Source organism: Lycorma delicatula, chromosome 6, assembly GCF_047948215.1.
Source record: "Lycorma delicatula isolate Av1 chromosome 6, ASM4794821v1, whole genome shotgun sequence".
NCBI lineage: Eukaryota > Metazoa > Arthropoda > Insecta > Hemiptera > Fulgoridae > Lycorma > Lycorma delicatula.
The window spans coordinates 148,483,056-148,501,325 of NC_134460.1; the positions used below are offsets into that span (position 1 = coordinate 148,483,056).

Here is an 18,270-nt window from a genome sequence, read left to right on the forward strand (position 1 = left end):
ATATCTGCACCCAGGAGACAGTCTGCTTTGCTTGGAGTTCTACAATTGGTGGAATACAAATCGACACTACAAATATGTTTTGTTAACAGATGGGGCAAATTTCAGTAGAGATAGATAAATATAGCATAAACAGATTGTGCAATGAGCATTTATAGGCAGAAGTAAATCCTCATGAAACTGTGGAAGGCAGTTTTCAACACTGATTTAGTGTCAATGTATATTGTACACAAAACAAAAATACATTCTCCTGAAAGGAATTAATTGTCTGCATTGTGTATGTGACTGACCAACTTAAGGACAGCCCTAAAGAACTAAAAAGAGCAACAAAAGCAGTACAGAAGAGGGCCAAGAAATGTATTAAAAATGGCGGGCTCATTTTACAAGATATTGTACATCAAACATAAAAAACAGGGTTTTTTACCCCAGATTTCTCAAAAAGTTCTGCAGGTTTTGGGACATATTTAATTTTTCAGGTCAAAAACTGTAAGAAATGAGTAATTTTTACTCCTTTATTACAGCCTAAAAATCTCAGTACCTCATTTCACCAGCGTCACTGAAAAAAAAAAAAATTTCACTAGCCGTAACTCGCTAACAAAGCACTTATGTTTATATAAACTTTTTTCAATATTTTCATAAGTAGAATAGTTATGAAAGTCCCAGGAGAACTTTGTACACCTTGAACAAAAACAAACAAGATTGTAACTTTATAAACCATCATTGAGAAAGACGTTCTTATAAAAACTGTAACAGGTAGCAGCTTTTGTGTAAATTAATATGCAGTTATCATTATTTTAATATTTTTATTATACAATAACTGAATTATGTCAATCATGACTGAGGATGTGGGATCCTGCAGAAGTACTTCATGAAAAATTAAGGTAAGATATGTCTTACCTCAATATTCCCTACTAGATGGTTTATTTAATAAAATTTAAATCTGACAATTTTTTACTGACTTGTTGAAATAAAATTGTAATAAATTTAACATTTTACGAAACTAGATGCATTTTGATGAATACTTTTGTGCATGTAATCTAAAACTGTTACCACAACATGCTTTTGCACGTTCTCAGAATTTATCAAAAAAATTGTAAAGGAATATTATCTGAATGGTGAGAAAGTGAATTCATGGGAGTTCTGTTAAGTTCAAAAAAGTACTGTTAAATTCAAAAATCTGTTAAGTTGTAGTGTATTTGTAAAGATTAGTTATAATTTTTAGCTAAAAATATGTAGTATTTTGATCTGTTAGTTTATCCCAAAGAATTTATCCCATACACTTTCTAAATTCATGAAAATATATGTTTCCTGAAGATCTCTTTGTGTTTTATCAGTATAGAAGAATTGCATTTTCTCAGATAAAATTTTTACTATTTGAGTTTTTCTATGATCTACAACCATCAAGGTATGCGAAATGTTGTGTGTCAAGTATGAATTTTGTAATAATAAAATTGCACTGGCTCTTTAGGCTAAAAATATTTATGAAAAATGATTTATTTTACAATTTCATGTACTTTTATTGATTGTATATTTTACAGCGGTAATCTCTCAAGAGCTATTCAATTATTTGAAAAAGCATTATTATATGCAAAGAGTGAACTCGAATTGGCACATATTTATTCTTTGAGAGACGCAGCTAAAGCCCAGGCAGTGGTTGCAGAACGCTTGGGATTGCCTTCAATTTTCAAGCCTTCATAACTACGTGGATAGGTAAATTCTCTTAAATCATGCTTAACAGCTAAATCACTTAAAAAAGAAAACTGTTATAGAAGACCACATTATTCCATTTTTAAATACTATTTTTTTGAATATCGATTGATTTCTAACTTGGTGTCACATACTTAACTAGAATTACATGACTATATATTATATCATCAATATAAATGCAAAAATTGAAATTCCACAATAAGTTATTTATTTTTGAAATAAATAACATGTGGCGATTTGTAAAAAGGTAGTAATGAATATTAATATTTAAATAAAAATTGATATTACATAAAAGTCTAACTTTTTTTTGACCTGTAATATTTTAGTGAAAAAAAGAAATTGAGCAGAAATAGTTTTTAACGTACTGTTTGTTGTGATTTGATTTTAGAGAAGCACATAACAATTAGAAATTATCATTGATGGTGACTATGTCTTTTAAATATGTAATCTTCATTCACATGTTTAAGAGCACATAAAAACACTTTTTAAGGGCATTTTGCAACTGAATCAATTTAAAAACTAAATTTATCAAAGAAAGAATGTATTAAAGAAGCTATAAATTTATCATAAAATTGGATTGTTGTTTTTTATATATATATATATATATATATATATATATGTAAAACAACAATCTTTACTAGTACACTTGCACTTATATTTTCATTGTAGTAGAGTAGTATTTCTGATTAACATTGCATTGTAGCGTAATAGTCTATAAAGTACATTTTCAAAAGGAAGTACCCTGAATTTATATAGCAGGAGAAATCATTATGGTTACATTTAAGTGTAAGAATTAACATTCAACTGTAGAATTGAGCATCATCTAAACTTCACTCAGTAAGGAATATATTTTGTTCTATTATTTTATAATTAACCTTTAACATCCCATAAGACTTATCTTCTATTGCAGACTGGTATAATGTATTCCTGTTATAATATTGTACATACTGTACTATATAATAATGAAAGATTATTACTGTAAAGTCGTATTAATTTTATATGTAGTCTTTACTGAATCCCTTCTTTCTTTGAACTCGCACATACACATTTCCTTCCTCATGCATCTGATCAAATTCCTACAGGTTTGCAAATTCCAGTGACTACTACCTTTGAACCAACCCCATTTCAGTTTCTTTTTTTATAAACAGAATATTTTGCAACAAAAAGAGAGTGAAAGCAATAAAAATGTAATACTATAATTTCTTGTTACACAAATATTCAGGGCCTAATTATGTGTCAGAATTTAAAAAATGTACATTTAATACTTTACTTACAACCCATCTGATTTTAATAAAATTTTGGAAAAGCTTTATTTTTAGTTGTAGATTAAATTACATACTTCTGTGTACTCTTATATGTTAGAAGTCATAGCATTACGTTCATTCAGTATGTGAAAAAAGGTGTAAAAGTATGTACAAAAATAACCTTTTACATACTTAAGAACTGAATCTCAATTTCTGTGAGATTAATAAAGTGCTTTATTTTTTGTATACCAAGGAAGATGTGGCAATCTTTGTAATTACACAAAGATATTTCATTAGAAATATATTATAACAGGGTTGTTTTGTGATTAAATTTTTTATTTATAAAATGGTGGTTGTTTATTACTGGCCTAGATTCATTTTATGTTGTAAATATTAAGCATAGAGCATAGAAAAGTTGCCAGTACTAGGCGAGTTGATGACTCACATCAAAATATTTTATGAATATAAAGTATGCTTTATATGCATCTGTAAAATATATCCCCCGCTTTTACCATTCAACTATGCTTCTTATTATTGCTTTTAATTTTGTGTAGTACTTTTAATCTGAAAATGATCAATCTGATTATACTGAAATATGGCCATGAAGGGATTGTATTGAAATATTGTTTATAGGTTTCTATTAGCTCGTGTGTATGTATAGTTTGATTGAACAAGGGAAAAGGGGACCTATCTTCACCTTTGTCAAATTAGAGTTATTCCCTGGAAAGAAGACAAAATTGTAAACAATTTATTGAGGAATTCTAAAAATTTTTAAAGTAATTCTACCAGTTGAATTTGCAGTTATAAAAAAGTATGTTTTGAGAAAAAGCTTGTTAAAGTTTTGCAATATTATAGGAATATAAAAATAACTCTCTTTCGGGAACATAAGCAACTACAGTCATCTAAATGAAAATTTTTTGCTGATTTCAGATGTTATCAAAATTTACTTTTGGTTCATACATTTGACGCTGCAAAAAGGTTACAGGCATGTTACAATAAAAACTGCTTGCGATTGTAATAAGTAATAGTCTTTAACTTAACTAGAAATTGAATTTATGTTAAACTAGTATTTACAACTTGAGTGTTAATACATTAAATAATTGATTTAAAAAAAAAAGATTATTATTTTTACAGATTATTATTAAAAATTATTTTGTTTTGCATTGTTGGTGCTTTTGAGGTGGGGGTGCAGAAGTTGTATTCTTTTCTTGTACCTGAATCTCAGTAGTTGCTATTGACAGTTCTGTGTTAGAGGTGGAGGCCCAGGATCAGGCCATAAAATATCTGCAATCTTCACAGTATCGATGGATGAATTTTATCAAAGATATTTTTTCTTTTATAAGATAATTCTGTTGAGGGAACAGCTCCAGGAAAGTCCACTTGAGGCTCTCTCAGTTGTCACTGTGTTTTACAGCAGAAGGCTACTAACTTCTTTGTAGAAACTACTTGTTTTCATAAGAAAAACAGAAATGGCTGAACAGTATGATGTTTTTTATAATTTTCCTTTGTTTATTTCTAAAATTTGTAAGGTAAAAATAAACTCTTAACAAAAATATGTCTGCTTTTACTTCCTGTGATTAGAGGTTTGTTTAAACCATATGGAGTAGAATTTAATATAATTTATGCTAGCTCTGCCTGTGAACTAGCTTTTTCTTTATAACCTTAAGTTAAGGTCCCTTTTGTATCTGGTGTAAGGACTAACAAAAATAACATTTTACGCTGTCTAACATTATAATACATGAAATAAGCGAGATTATAGTTGTTTTGAATGAATGTAGGTAGCAGTTTCTGCAATAATGTAAATACTGCAATTTTTGACCTGAATCTCTAAAAACAGGTGTACTGAGAATTCTGCCTGGTGAAGATAAGGGTCCCTTTTCCTGTGTTTGGTCACAACACTCATACATATAGAAAAACATACATAGAAAAACAAATATTTTTTTATGAAAACACATTTCAGTGCATGTTGAACATAAGCACAGCTGGAATTGTGCTTGTAAATAGCATTGATGGTAAAAAATGTTCCTTGAGATAGATTTATGTTTTCTATAGTTTCCTTATACACCATTAGAGCCTTTAAATGCTCCCAAAGATAAAAATCTATTAAAAAGTAAAATGTTAAATAAAAATAGTTTCCATAAAAAAGATTATATATATATATATATATATATATATATATATATATATAAGGGCAAGTCAAAAAGTGAAGTTCAATGTATAATTTATTTTTACTTATAAAAGTGAAACATGGATTATTTCTCAACATAATTATCCCCTCCTACTTCTATTAAAAGAAAGTTTTCAGTCTGGTGTGCAGAAAATTTTTCACCGCTTCTATTAGTCTCTTCATCAGATCAATGATTCCCTCGCAACTCTTCTTTTAATGGGTCAAAAAGATGAAAATTGCTTTTAGCCAAGTCTGGACTGTATGCAGCTCAAAACCGAGATCTTGAAGGAAAAGGACTGTTTTTGTGGCCATATAAGGTTGAGCGTTATCCTGAAGCAAAATCAATCATACCTTTAGAAAGTTTATCTCGTCTTTTGGATTTGATTTTTTGTTTAAGCAAACACAGTAACTCACAGTAGTTGTCACTATTTACTGATTGACCTTTAGGTGTGAAGTAAACCAAGTGAACCTTCCATATCACACATTTTTTGCTGTGGAAGATTAAGGATGTTTCCACATAAAACTTTGTCGCTTACTCTACTCAGGTTTAAACTGATGGACCTGTGTCTCAACAGTTATTATTTGCTTGAGAAGTCTCCTTCATCTTTGTAACGTTTCAAAAGCTACTGGAAAACTTTCAAACAATTCTCTTTGTGGATGCTGGTCAATTGACGTGGAACCCAGCAAGCACAGACTTTTCGAAAGTTTAAAGAATCTTGGATGAGAGTTTAAAGAATGTTGAGCCATGGCTTATATTCAACCCACTTGCAATGTCATCAACTGTAATTTGTCGATTACTGAGAATAATTTGGTTAACCTCCTGCTGTTCATCACAGAGAGAAATCTTACTTACCATTTTTAAAGTACCAATCAATCCATTCGTAGATCTTTCTTCCACTCAAACAACTCTTCCCATATTGCTGCTGCGTTTGACGAGAATAATCTCTGCTGATTAACTCCTGAACTGAAGAAACTTATTGCTGTTCGCACTACTTACTTGGTGCAATCAGACAAAGAAGCTCTCATTTTAAACAAACTTAAATACAATCACAAATAGCTAACAATGAAATATTACTTTCATTTTGAACAGCTGATAAGAGGTTATGAGTTACAGCAAAACAATCATTGCTGCTATACATGTGATTGGGAGGGAAATCAAAATTCTAATAAATGCTAATTACTCGATATTCAACAATTAACATTAACAACTTAATCATCAAAACACAGCAATAGATAAAACCTAAAAAAATTAATACCATAATTGACTTGTGTATGACTTCATACACTTTTTGTGGTGAATAGTGTTTTAACACCCACTGCCCATTCATGGAATGATGTAAATTGCTTTTTTTGTAATTATAGAAAGAAATGTAATTTAATAATTAAATTCTTTAAAGGAATAATTATAATTTATTCCTTTTTTTTTGTAATTATAGAATTTGGGTACAAACGTGTTGGGGGACACTGCGAAAGTAAACTATTGGTATTAGTTTTATCTGTTATTATGTTTTGGTAGTCAGGTTGTTTATATATATATATTTGGTTAATAGGTAACTGTATTTATTCAAATTCTCCTCAGAATTTAATTATAAATATTACAAAAAAGTTTATAAATAATAATTTAACAAAATTAAAGAATTTGTATTACTTAAAAATTATATATTTTTTTATTTATATCATTCATTGATTTATAAAATTATTTCGATATTTGTTTCAGGTAAATAATAACAAATTTTTATTATACAGTCTGATAGATTTTTCCTATAACCTGACACCTGTAAAATTAACTTATTTTAAAAAAGCGTTAAATTTAATTCCATAATGCATAAATTATCCATTGACAACTGCTGTTATCTTTATTCCTTAAGAAATTCATATTTTTTAACAGGGTTTATTACTATTTTAAGTTGGTTTTTATGTTAGGTAATATTATTAGTAATTGAAATTATATGATATAGCAAGAAGTAAAACACTATTAAGTGTTTTAATTCATAAAAAAATTATAGATGTATTGAGCAGTATTATCCTCCCGATGATGTGGTAAAAGCACTTGAAAATTATTACTGAATTTATTAAAAAACAAATTTGTTTTTCTTATTTAAATTGTTGTTACTTTTTTTACAATACACTAAAATTAATATTTTTTATAATTTTTGGTTTGATAAAGTATTTTTATTGTTATTAAAAAAAAAAGAAATTACAATGATATCGTTTCAAAATATGATTCTTTAAGTAATAATTAATTTAATTTTAACATGAACATGTAAATTGTCACATTCATTCAGTTGCTTCTTTAGTAATAATTGTTTTGTAAATGCAGGTTGTGCATTTTTAATGGAAAAATCATAACATTTGAATTATTTTATATTTATTTTGTAGTGTAAAAAATGTAGTGTCTACACGAATTAGTTACATTATAGACTTTACATAAATAATTTTTTTGTTAAAAGTTTAGTTGTTATTGTTTTATATTTTAAATTTAGTTATTGAAGTTTCACGATGTCATGTATTTATTGAATAGTATATATTATTGTATGTTTACTGTTACCGCTTAGATACAGGTTATTTGTAGCTGTTACTTAATATACCCTGTTTTTATTAGTTAAATTTTCTTTACTTTTTTTTTATTAAATATATTATAGAATGGATATTGTTTATACATGATAATTTTACAAAATATTGATTATATACATTATTAATTAAAACTATTCTACTTTGTTGTTTTTATTTTGTGAGTTTTAATTTTTTCCAGCATTAATTGAATTAGTATTTGGTACTACTGGAATACTGTAGTTCAACTGATTTAATAAAAATAAACAAAAAATAAGTAAAAAACTGGAAACGATTTACTTTTTTTGTTTGTAAAACTCATTTAATTTTTATTAAATCAGTTGAACTATAGTATATAGTATATTAATTGAATAATCGATTAATTACAGCAGTTCTAAAGAATATTATTTTAATAAAGTGAAAAAAAAATCAGGCAAAGGGTCACCATAACTTGCCAGCTTCGCATTAATTAAATCTCGCAAGTTAATTAATATAAAATTTGTATATCATTGATAAATAGGTGAAGAATGGAAATTAGGGAATTTTTTTTGGCAGACACCCTGTATAACTATCAGAGGAAAAAATGACAGACAGGGAAAATGAAGTGAGTCGGAGTTAGTGAGATCGGAGTTAAGGATTGATAAAAATCTCTTAGATCAGTTCACAGTTGTTTTGAAAAAACTTATAATGTTTGGAAACATTATAACATTCCAAACAAGATAATATTTGGACATTTTTTTTTATTCTGAACTAATGCTGTCTGTAGTACTGCCAGCAATTCTAAACCTCGATCATTCTATGTTATAATTTTTTCTTATCTGTTAACTGGAATTTCCATGCCAATGAATTAGAAAAAGTCCAAGAAATTCCAGTTATTTCCTCCAAATAGTCAATTGTTGTGCAACTATGGACCACTTATGATCTGGTAAAACCACTCGCTGCATTGTTTAACAGGAAATAGAGTTTGATGTTTGATAAATTGAACATACACACAAACACATTTTGCAGGATTTTAGTTAGACACAAAATATTTACATAATTATACACAATATTTATTTATAGAATTTTGCAATATAAGAAATATGGTGCTGTCTATTTATTCACTGTTGCGAACAGGGAAGGACAGGAAATCTTACATAGTCTTTGTTGATTCTTTTTTTTATGAGCACATCTAAAAACAATTTTTAACCTTGTCAACACTATAAATTAGAATTAATTAATTTTATTTTTAATATACTGCAATCATTGCACTATGAAAGTCATTTAATATTTCAATACAGTTATTTTCTTTTAAAATTCATAAGTTAAGAGGAAAAGGTACAGTAGTTCATAGTTAGGTGAGGGAAATTGTATTCAATGTTTACAATCTCTTTTAAACTATGTTGGAACCAGAATAGTAAGGAAAAATGAAGTGCTGAATACTGTTGAAAAGCAATAAAAGTATCAAAACAAATGGTCCAAAGAATAGCAAAAGGGAAATCTGTTTGTGAGAAAATTTGTAAATTGTCCCAATTAGATCTTTTGACAGATACTTTGAGGCGTTTAATAAATTTTATGTAACCAAAAAAATGCATTCCTACTGTTAGTGCGTGAGACGGTATGTATTAATTCCTCCATGACTTTCTCCTAGCTTCTATGAATATGCGAAGACATTCATCCTAGCTTCTATGAATATGCGAAGACATTCAGCTCTAGCTCTGCGATATAAATTTAGATGTTCATTTGTAGATCTACGGTTAAATTTACGCAGTGCCTGCCGTCGTTTCTTATCAATACTCTGACATCTTCAATCAGGGAACGAAGACCTCTAACGTTACACTGGATAATGTTCATAGATGGAAGTAATTATAGATATAGAATACACCCGTTAAAAGGGTGTAATTTAAATGGGTATAATTTAAATGGGTATTTATGGGTGATTTTAACACCCATAAAATTTATTTATAGGTGATTCTGGTTTTCTGTTGCAAATAACACTGTGTCAAGATTATTTGTCGAATATTATTCGGTTTTTCTTTTGTGTTTTAACTTTTACAAAGTGCTTGGCTTCTTTGGGCATTTCATCCCCTACCATATCCTGGATTTGGAGGCCTGGGAAGGTGGAAATACCGTATCAGGTGTTGATTTTGTTTTATAGATCCCTTTAAAGAGATCTTGGTAGTTTGTTGTGCAGGTGGTGTAGAGATTAAAATGATTTTCGATAAACCACTGTCAGTCTTTCCACTAATAATACTCTTTTTCTTGCTTATATTCTTAAATAGCTCTGAAATAGTTGCCGTGAGTGAGGCAACTTGATCAGACAAAATTTGAAGTAGCTGTTTTAATTCACTGCAGGTTCCACATTGATTATTACCTGCATTTGCAGGGGCTTGTAGCTGCTGCAAAAGAGATGTGTGATTTAACTAGATTCCGGGAGTTTAGTGTCTTTTTGTATTCTTTTTCTGCGACCTGAAATGATAGCTTTTACTCTGTACAAATTTTGAGAATTGCTTTTTCTTCTTTAGAAATTGGGCAATCTCTCAAGCGAGCAGATTGCGATCCTTTACAATTAATAATTTGTTCTTCTTTCTGACAGTCAGTATCTTTATAACCTTCTTTTGCACATCTTGCATATACAGCGGTGTTTGGGCAAGAAGTTGTGCCATATCTTTGTCCTGCTATATCTTTGACAGGAAACATCGACGTGGGTTATGGATGAATGGTTGTACTCTAACTGATAGATACCCTACTTTAATTTTCTCCAGTGATGTGGGAAGGTTGAAGGTTAAAACCTACTGGGAAGGTTGAAGGCTGCATAGGTGAAGGGAGGGAGTAGGTTCTTCCATCCCACACTGACGTTTCATTATTCTCTTCACCTCTATAATACCTTGAGGACGAAGCTATTCGGCAATTACGCTAACAATCAAGAATCTCAAGAATCACGCTAATCAATCTCAAGAAGATCTCTGCAAAAAATTACTCCTCGGCTAATATTCAATGTTTTATGAGATACCACCACACTTATACTTATACCGCTTGGTTAGACGTAAGAGCGATCGACTCTGCTCATCACTGAAAGTCTCTATTAATATTGATTCGTCTCTCAGTTTTCTTACGTTTTGGGGGAACCGCTTGATCCAGTTACTTACTACCTTATTGATCAAGAGTCTTTTAACAAGACTAATATTCAAGAACAACAACTTTGTAATCACTTAAATTTGTTTGCATAAATCAACTAAATAAATCATTAAAAAACTGACCATGACTGAATTTAAATGAAATAAGATGTTACGAGTTGAAGGTTATTTATGGGGAAAATATACATGAGTTCATGCTCTGTCTAGTCAATGTTATACTTCATCTTAACTGTCTTAATTAACTGTCTTCGTCTTAACTGTTTCTTAATTAAAAATAAAAAGTGTCTGATGATTAAATACTTTTGGCAAATTCATTACACTGAAGATTTTTTTATACTGTTTTCAGCTGGTACTTAATTTTGAAATAAACAGTATAATTTTTTATTTATGTGGGATTATTTGATGTAAATAAAACCAGGTGTGAACAATGAATAGGTTAAACTGTATATCTAATTTTTTTTATAAATTTAAAAAAGAAGAAGATTCTAAATTCTACCTATTTGAACATAAATTTTTTAACATGTTTTCAAGCTTATTCACAAATGAATTTTGTTTTTAATTTTGTTCATAAATTACCTTTGATGATTCTGTATCAAATTTCTTTCAAAAGTCAATGGAAAATTTTCTAAACAAAATAAATTCTTATACATACAATTTGAAGATATTTTTATATTCGTTTATCATTGTTAATTGGTATTATTGTAATTATTCTTTCCAAAATTACTCATAGCTCTAGTAATTTTGATATACAAAGTGAATTCAATTAAGAAAATTTGTACAACATTTTAAGTAAAAATAATGTTTATTTCTGCATTCCAGACAGTCTTTTTTCCTCATTGTGTTATACACATTAGGTGCAGTATCACATATAAAAGTACATTTAAAAGTACCATTTAACTTTTAAATGGTACTTTTAAAGTACCATTTAAAAGTTAATGAAAAATTAATATTGTTTCTGTAAAAGAAAATCTTTTAATTGTATTTTAATTAAATTGGTGGGAAGATTTGTTTTTTAAATGGTTCAATAATTTACTATAAATTGTAATGGAATCGTAATAAAGCCTTTTCTTGTTAGCCTGAGTATTGTGTTGTTACATAAAAGCAATTCTGTTGTCTTGTTTGATAAAGGTAAACATGGGTAAAAAAGAATTATAATTCATTCTTAAAAACAATACCCATGATCAATTCTTTTTAAGCAAAAATTAACTTAAGGGTTAAGTTAATTTTCTAAATTTATTATTTACATGATTCGTATGTATGGGTGCAAACTATCTTAATTTTGTATTCTGGAAATTTTTTTTGTTTTTTTTTTTATGCCAAAAAGTAGTGTTATGATGCTAATCCTTTCTGAATAAAACAGAATATACTGTTTCAGATGTCCAATCCATTGGTCATGACTGCAGGATACTTGAATTTTTTGTTGATTGTTGCCTATAGCTGATATTTTTCTTTTTTCACAACAAAAAAATAATTAAACCGTGTAAAACACTCTGATTTACAAAAATATGTAATTAAAAGCTCACCACCTTATCAGATAAGTTGAGTCCAACATCAGTTAGTGTGAGTGATCATTCCTACATAGGTGAACAGTTTTACCAGATGTAACTCTGCTCCTAAATCAACTGTTTAATACAATTTAAACAGCTGATTTTCATATTTCATTTTCTACAATACTTTTTATTTCCACAACTATTGAAGTTTTTGCTTCACTGTGTGTCAATGGTTTTAAATTCATAGCTCCCATTTTTTATTTTCAGTTGAAAATCATCATAGGTTTTCAGACATTGATGTTCCAATCATAATGCTGTGCCTGTGCAAAACTCAAACAATAACTTCCAAGAAACTTGTTTTTGTCAAAGATGGGATCAAATCCGTAAGACCATGCAGGCAGTAGTGGTGAATTAAATAACACAGGTAGTATTGTGTAATACTTACAAAACGTCAAGAGATATAACAGATTTATACAAATTTGAATACTAGATCGTAGATACTGGTGTCCTTTGGTGGTTGGGTTTCAATAAACTAGACATCTCAGGAATGGTCAACCTGAGATTGTCCAAGACTACATTTCATTTGCATACCTTACAGTGGTTCCCGAGGCCAAACAGAAAAAAAAGAAACTATAGTGATTTTAGCAGAAAATATAAGAGTAACCATTATCTTAACAATTTTAAATATTGTTTGTGTAAAAGAAAATCTTTTTAATTTTATTTGTGGCGAAATTATTTTAATGGTTTCGTAATTTATTAAAAATAGTAATGGAAGTATAATAAGGCCTTTTCTTGTAAGCTGAAGTATTGTATTAGTGACACAAAAACAGTTCTGTTGTAATTCAATTCTACACATGTAAGGATTTATCAAATGTAACTCTGCATATCTTAACTAAACCGATACTATCAATAAAATAGAAATTTTTTTATCACTGTTGATTTACATATTTCATTGTTCACAATACTTTTTATTTCTACAATAATTGTAGCTTTTGTTTCCTGTGTAAAAAATGATTTTAACAAATGCTTGGTTTTTTTTTGGTTGAAAATATATTTTATTGTGCTGCTGAGTACATAGAATAAGTAAAGAAAATGTTTCATCAAAGGTTTCTAGACAAGTGATGTTCCACATTACAATGCTGTGCAAAACTCAAAGTAAGTTCCAAGAAACTGGATTTGTCAAAGATGGGACTAAGCCTGGAAACCATCTAGAGAAAAAATTAGATAATGCCTAGAATCACAAAACTTGCACATCATGAGGGATTTCAATTAGTAGTATTCACAGATTACTGACTAAATATTTAAAGCTACACTCTACAAAATTACAGTGCATCAATTATACAATACTGATTTTCCTAAATCTGTTGATTTTCCAGTAGTTTTTAGATTTTATAAATAAAAAAGAAAAAGGCATAACTTTTTTCAGATGAAATTTGGTTTAATTTATCAGACCATGTCAACATCAAATGAAAAAAACATGGTGTGGTGTGTAATGTTACAATCAGATAATCATTCAGTTTTTCTAGAACACAATGAATTCAAGATGTTATAGAAATGGAATAATTTATCCATTCATCGGCTTACTAAATGGGGAAGAAATTTCTAAAGCATTCTTTCAATAAGATGGTGTAACAAGGCATAGTGCTGATGTTTTGCTAAATTTGTAGCACAATGTTTTCAGGGTTAGACTCATTTCTGTCCACTGAGATACCCACATCTTTTACTTACATATTTTTATTTACGGGTAGCAATGAAAGGATCTGTTTAAAAGAACAATCCATATATCTTGCATAAACTGAAAAAAACATATAAGTACATTTGTACATTTGCAATTATTTATTGATGCTTCAGCAATTATTTTCAAATATGTTTTAATGTTTTTTTAAATATGTTTTGTAACATTTTCAGGCCTATCTGGAGGCAAATGGTTGCCATTCATCTCTTCAAAATAAGAATTCATTGTATTATAGCTGTTTCTATCCATGTTATTTGAATGTAATAAATTAAATGTTTGTTACAATGGTGCATAATTTCATTTGGGCCACCCATTATTAAGAAAGTTATTAGGACAACTATTAATTTAAGCAAATTTTTCTTTATAATCATTTATTTTTAATTTAGCTTCAAGTTCAAATAGTGAAAATTTAATTAATTGATTAAATATTGATTTTTATTTTAGAATGAAGTTAATTTAAAAATCTAAACCTTTGCTGTGATAATCTCAAAACTAACTTCATCAATCATCTTTGTGACTATCTCCCATGAATGTTGCTGGTGTTCTTAGATGTTTGTCAGTAGATTTGGCTTTCAGAACAGTCACATATTTACAATGTAATTGGAAATTTGTATTGGATTTGAATTGTTTTGCTAATTTATTATATCATGTTTGCATACTGTTTTTGGATATTTATAAATTAGGTAGGTAGGTGTGTTCTTCTGTATTTTACCTAACATTCATCTACAAGTCTGAATGTATTGTTTTACTGTAAGATATAAAATAGCACGTACAATAAGTCTAGCAGCTGGCTTACTAAGGTGTTTATATTAGATGGTATAACATGTTTAAGAAAGCTATTTACATAATAGTGCTGTAGGGATCCGTTAGATCTGTTATATTAACATAATAACATCATAAATATAATAACATTAAATTTTGGATAGTCAGCTACCTGAAGCTGACTGTCCTGAAAAATTGAACAATAATAAAACATACACTATAAACATTGTTGATTGGTCTCTTTATTTCTTTTGAAAACTAGCTTTAGTACACACAATTAATGGAGACCAAAGACCTTTTGGTCTCCACCTTTTTTAACTTTTGATTTGAATTCAATAAATCGTTTTTTTTTAATTTTGACTTATTTCCTTTCTCCTCATTTTGGTGATAGAAATAACACAATTTGATATTATGCTTGCAAATAAACATTATTGCTGATTTAAATTAAATGAATATTACTAAAAAGTTACACTAGTATACAAGAATGCAATAATATTATTAATATTACAGACGAATGTTTGATCAACATACTATTATTAAAGTTCAATATAACTTTCTTCAAAAAGTTTAACATCCTTTTTTTATGTTGCATATACACTATTAACTTTCTAATATCCTGCTTCTTCCTATTATAAAATTTGTAATATTTTGTGAAATCTCTCTGGTACTGCCAGACCAGCACAAAATCTAAATAACATACTAACCAGGGCAAGGGTCAGCAAGCAGGTAAAACTCAGTAACATCTGTAGCACCCTTATTTTCTTGACCTTCATAATACATGTATATCACACAATGGTCAGTCTTAGCATCGTTAATACAAAATATATTTACTTACAATTGGCACATATAGAAAATTTCTTGGACAGGTAATGCAGGAAGGGGGCAAATTCTGCATATATAGTTAAAACACAATATTCCAACAGCATCATTTGTGGCAAATTTCTGTTTTGCTTTAGTTATAGAGTTGTGAAACTTATTTGATCATTTCATGTGAATCACAAGTTCATCTTCAGCTGTTCTTTTAGCACTTTCAATAGAGTTGAACTCTTTACTTAAGACCTTTTAGTAGTATTTTTAGAAGTATTTCCCATAAAAGTTATATTTGATGTTTAGGTTACAAACTTTTTTCACAAATAATTCATGCATTTGTAATATATTTAAATGTTCATCTAGATATGCTACTTCTTTGCCAGTGTAATGTGACTTTTTTGTAGCAAAACTACAGATGTGATCATCTACATAATTTTCAAAATTTCTGAACAAATTTTCAGATGGATTCTTTTCTCTCATACCTTTGGGAGTTTTACAAGCTAACAATAGTTTAGTAAGTCTATAAACACATTTCTTTGATATAGCATGCAAAAACTGATAATTTTTTTTGGTAAATATTTATCTTTATTCTGTTATTATGAATCGCAAAATATTTTAAAAAGTGTTTTTTTTCTTACCTTCTCCTTTTCTGGGTCATCTTTGCTTAACTTCCAGCTTCTATAAATATAGATCTTGTGAATGTTTGCTACTAAGATTTAAAGATTCAGTTAAAATAAAATTTTGTGAATCAACATTAATTAGACAAGAAGAAACATTTATTATGACAATTATACTCTTTTCCAGTAATTTTGGCACTAACCTCAAAACCAGTGTAACAAGTCTTGTACTGTAAACCTTGTAAAATTGCTTTCTTTACATTTGTTCTTACATTTTGAAGTTTTCTGTGTGGATTATTTTAACTGTTACCACTTTTGTAATTTGTAAAGTTAAGAAATGAAAATAGTGCACTACTAAAGAGTAGTAAATAAATTAATCAACTGAATAAAAATACTATGATAAATATTGGGAAAAAATTCACTATAACTTCTGAAATACTCATAAACAAACATATAAATCGACAGCTGATAGGATAGTTAACTAAATTACAAAATTATTGTACTGGGGAGAATGGAACCAAATCAGTGACTTGGTACCTTTCTCTTCAAATATACTACAAGTCGTTTCTAACCTAACTACAAAGCAGACATGATTTTTTTCTTCACAGTTTGATGAAGCTTGGGTTGGTTGTATAACCAAATTACATAATAAAAAAAATGCAAATGTTGATTTAGTCTCTTCCTCCTCAGACTGATTCAATTACATATGGAAATTATACGTATCATTTAGCTACCCAGTCAGTTCATGACTACATAAGTGGTAAATATAAAAAATCCTTTAACATAGATTGAACATCAAAAGATTCATTACACAAGGGATTTTGTGTAAAGAATATTCCTACTAACTTGGTTTCAAAGCTCCTTTGAAAGAACCATATAATTTGAAAAAACCATATAATTTATCATTTTTAATAATAAGAGAATGCCAATGGGAAGGCTAGCTTAAAGAATCCTAGAAAATATAAAGACATGAAACTGGTACAAAGAGGAAACTGAGGTCATGAAGGAACACAATGTACTAAATAAAACAAATAAACAATAGTAGAAAAGAATGATTCAGACTATAAAGAAAACAGAATCAAACACTTACAAAAAGAAAAAGTGGTTGAAAAAGTAATAAACCAACACTTAGTGTGGTCCATGCAGGCCAAAAAAAATAAAAAATAATAATAAGTAGATTCTTCAATGATATACCGTAATGTACAGACTGACAATGTTTTTGGAAATCAAAACGAGCAAAAATGTTTTAATAAAATATTCATAATGAACATATAGCATTGTACTTTTTTTTTTTTTTTATTTGTAAATCAATGTAATTATAATTTTATTTAATAACATATTATTTTTACATATCTAAGTTACAAATTTACTTTAAATTACAGTGAACTAATACTATTAGTTTTACTAATTATTATCAGAAATTATAATAACTACAAATAATATTATGTTTGTCAGACAGAGTATAAATTCTCTGAATGTGAAACTTATTAAATTACAGGTGAACTGGCTTGCCAGAGAAGAGTAAAACCACTGGTAAACCATCAGTTGAGGCGATTTGTTTGATAACCTGGTAAGTCAATGAGGCAAGTTTCATGCCAGTTACAAGTGCCAAAGTCTTATAGTGCAAAGGCTTATATGTAAAACGTCTAAGGCTTCATGCAAATAGAAATCAAATTTTGTATCAAATAAAACCTAATGATTGCTCTTATAAACATAATTTTTGTTTCCTCACATGCGATACATGATTTTAATCTGGTTTTGATGCTCAAAACAAATATGATCTTAGAATCTTTTTATCACCCACCATTTTTGAAAAATTTTTAAATTTTAAAGGATTTTTTTTTCATTTTTCAACGTGTAGTTAGCATTTTAAGTTCCTATATTGTATTTTGTTAGCTCTTTTTTATTGTTTAACTTTGTTAATATAATTTGTAAGCAATAAATAACTAATACTAGACAAAGAATTAAATCATATCATAGTCACACATTATGACATCATATCTAATACTGAAGACTGAGCCTTTATGGACAAGATTAATCATGTCTATGCAGGTCAAAACATGTAGCTGAAAAGA

At 28.5% G+C, this 18,270-nt stretch overlaps 1 protein-coding gene across 5 annotated transcripts in view; it reads left to right on the plus strand.

Annotated features, from left to right (window-relative positions):
* Nucleotides 1-17,856, plus strand: part of Tom70 (translocase of outer membrane 70) — a 69,254-nt gene extending 51,398 nt beyond the window's left edge. Inside the window, exons 10-11 of one of the 5 annotated variants that reach the window (XM_075368783.1) lie at nt 1,536-1,707; nt 17,694-17,856. In XM_075368783.1, the coding sequence (XP_075224898.1) occupies nt 1,536-1,695 (160 nt within the window). In that variant the 3' untranslated portion in view covers nt 1,696-1,707; nt 17,694-17,856. The other 4 variants (XM_075368786.1, XM_075368782.1, XM_075368787.1 and 1 more) reach the window with 4 other exon arrangements.
* The last annotated feature ends 414 nt before the right edge of the window (nt 17,857-18,270 follow it).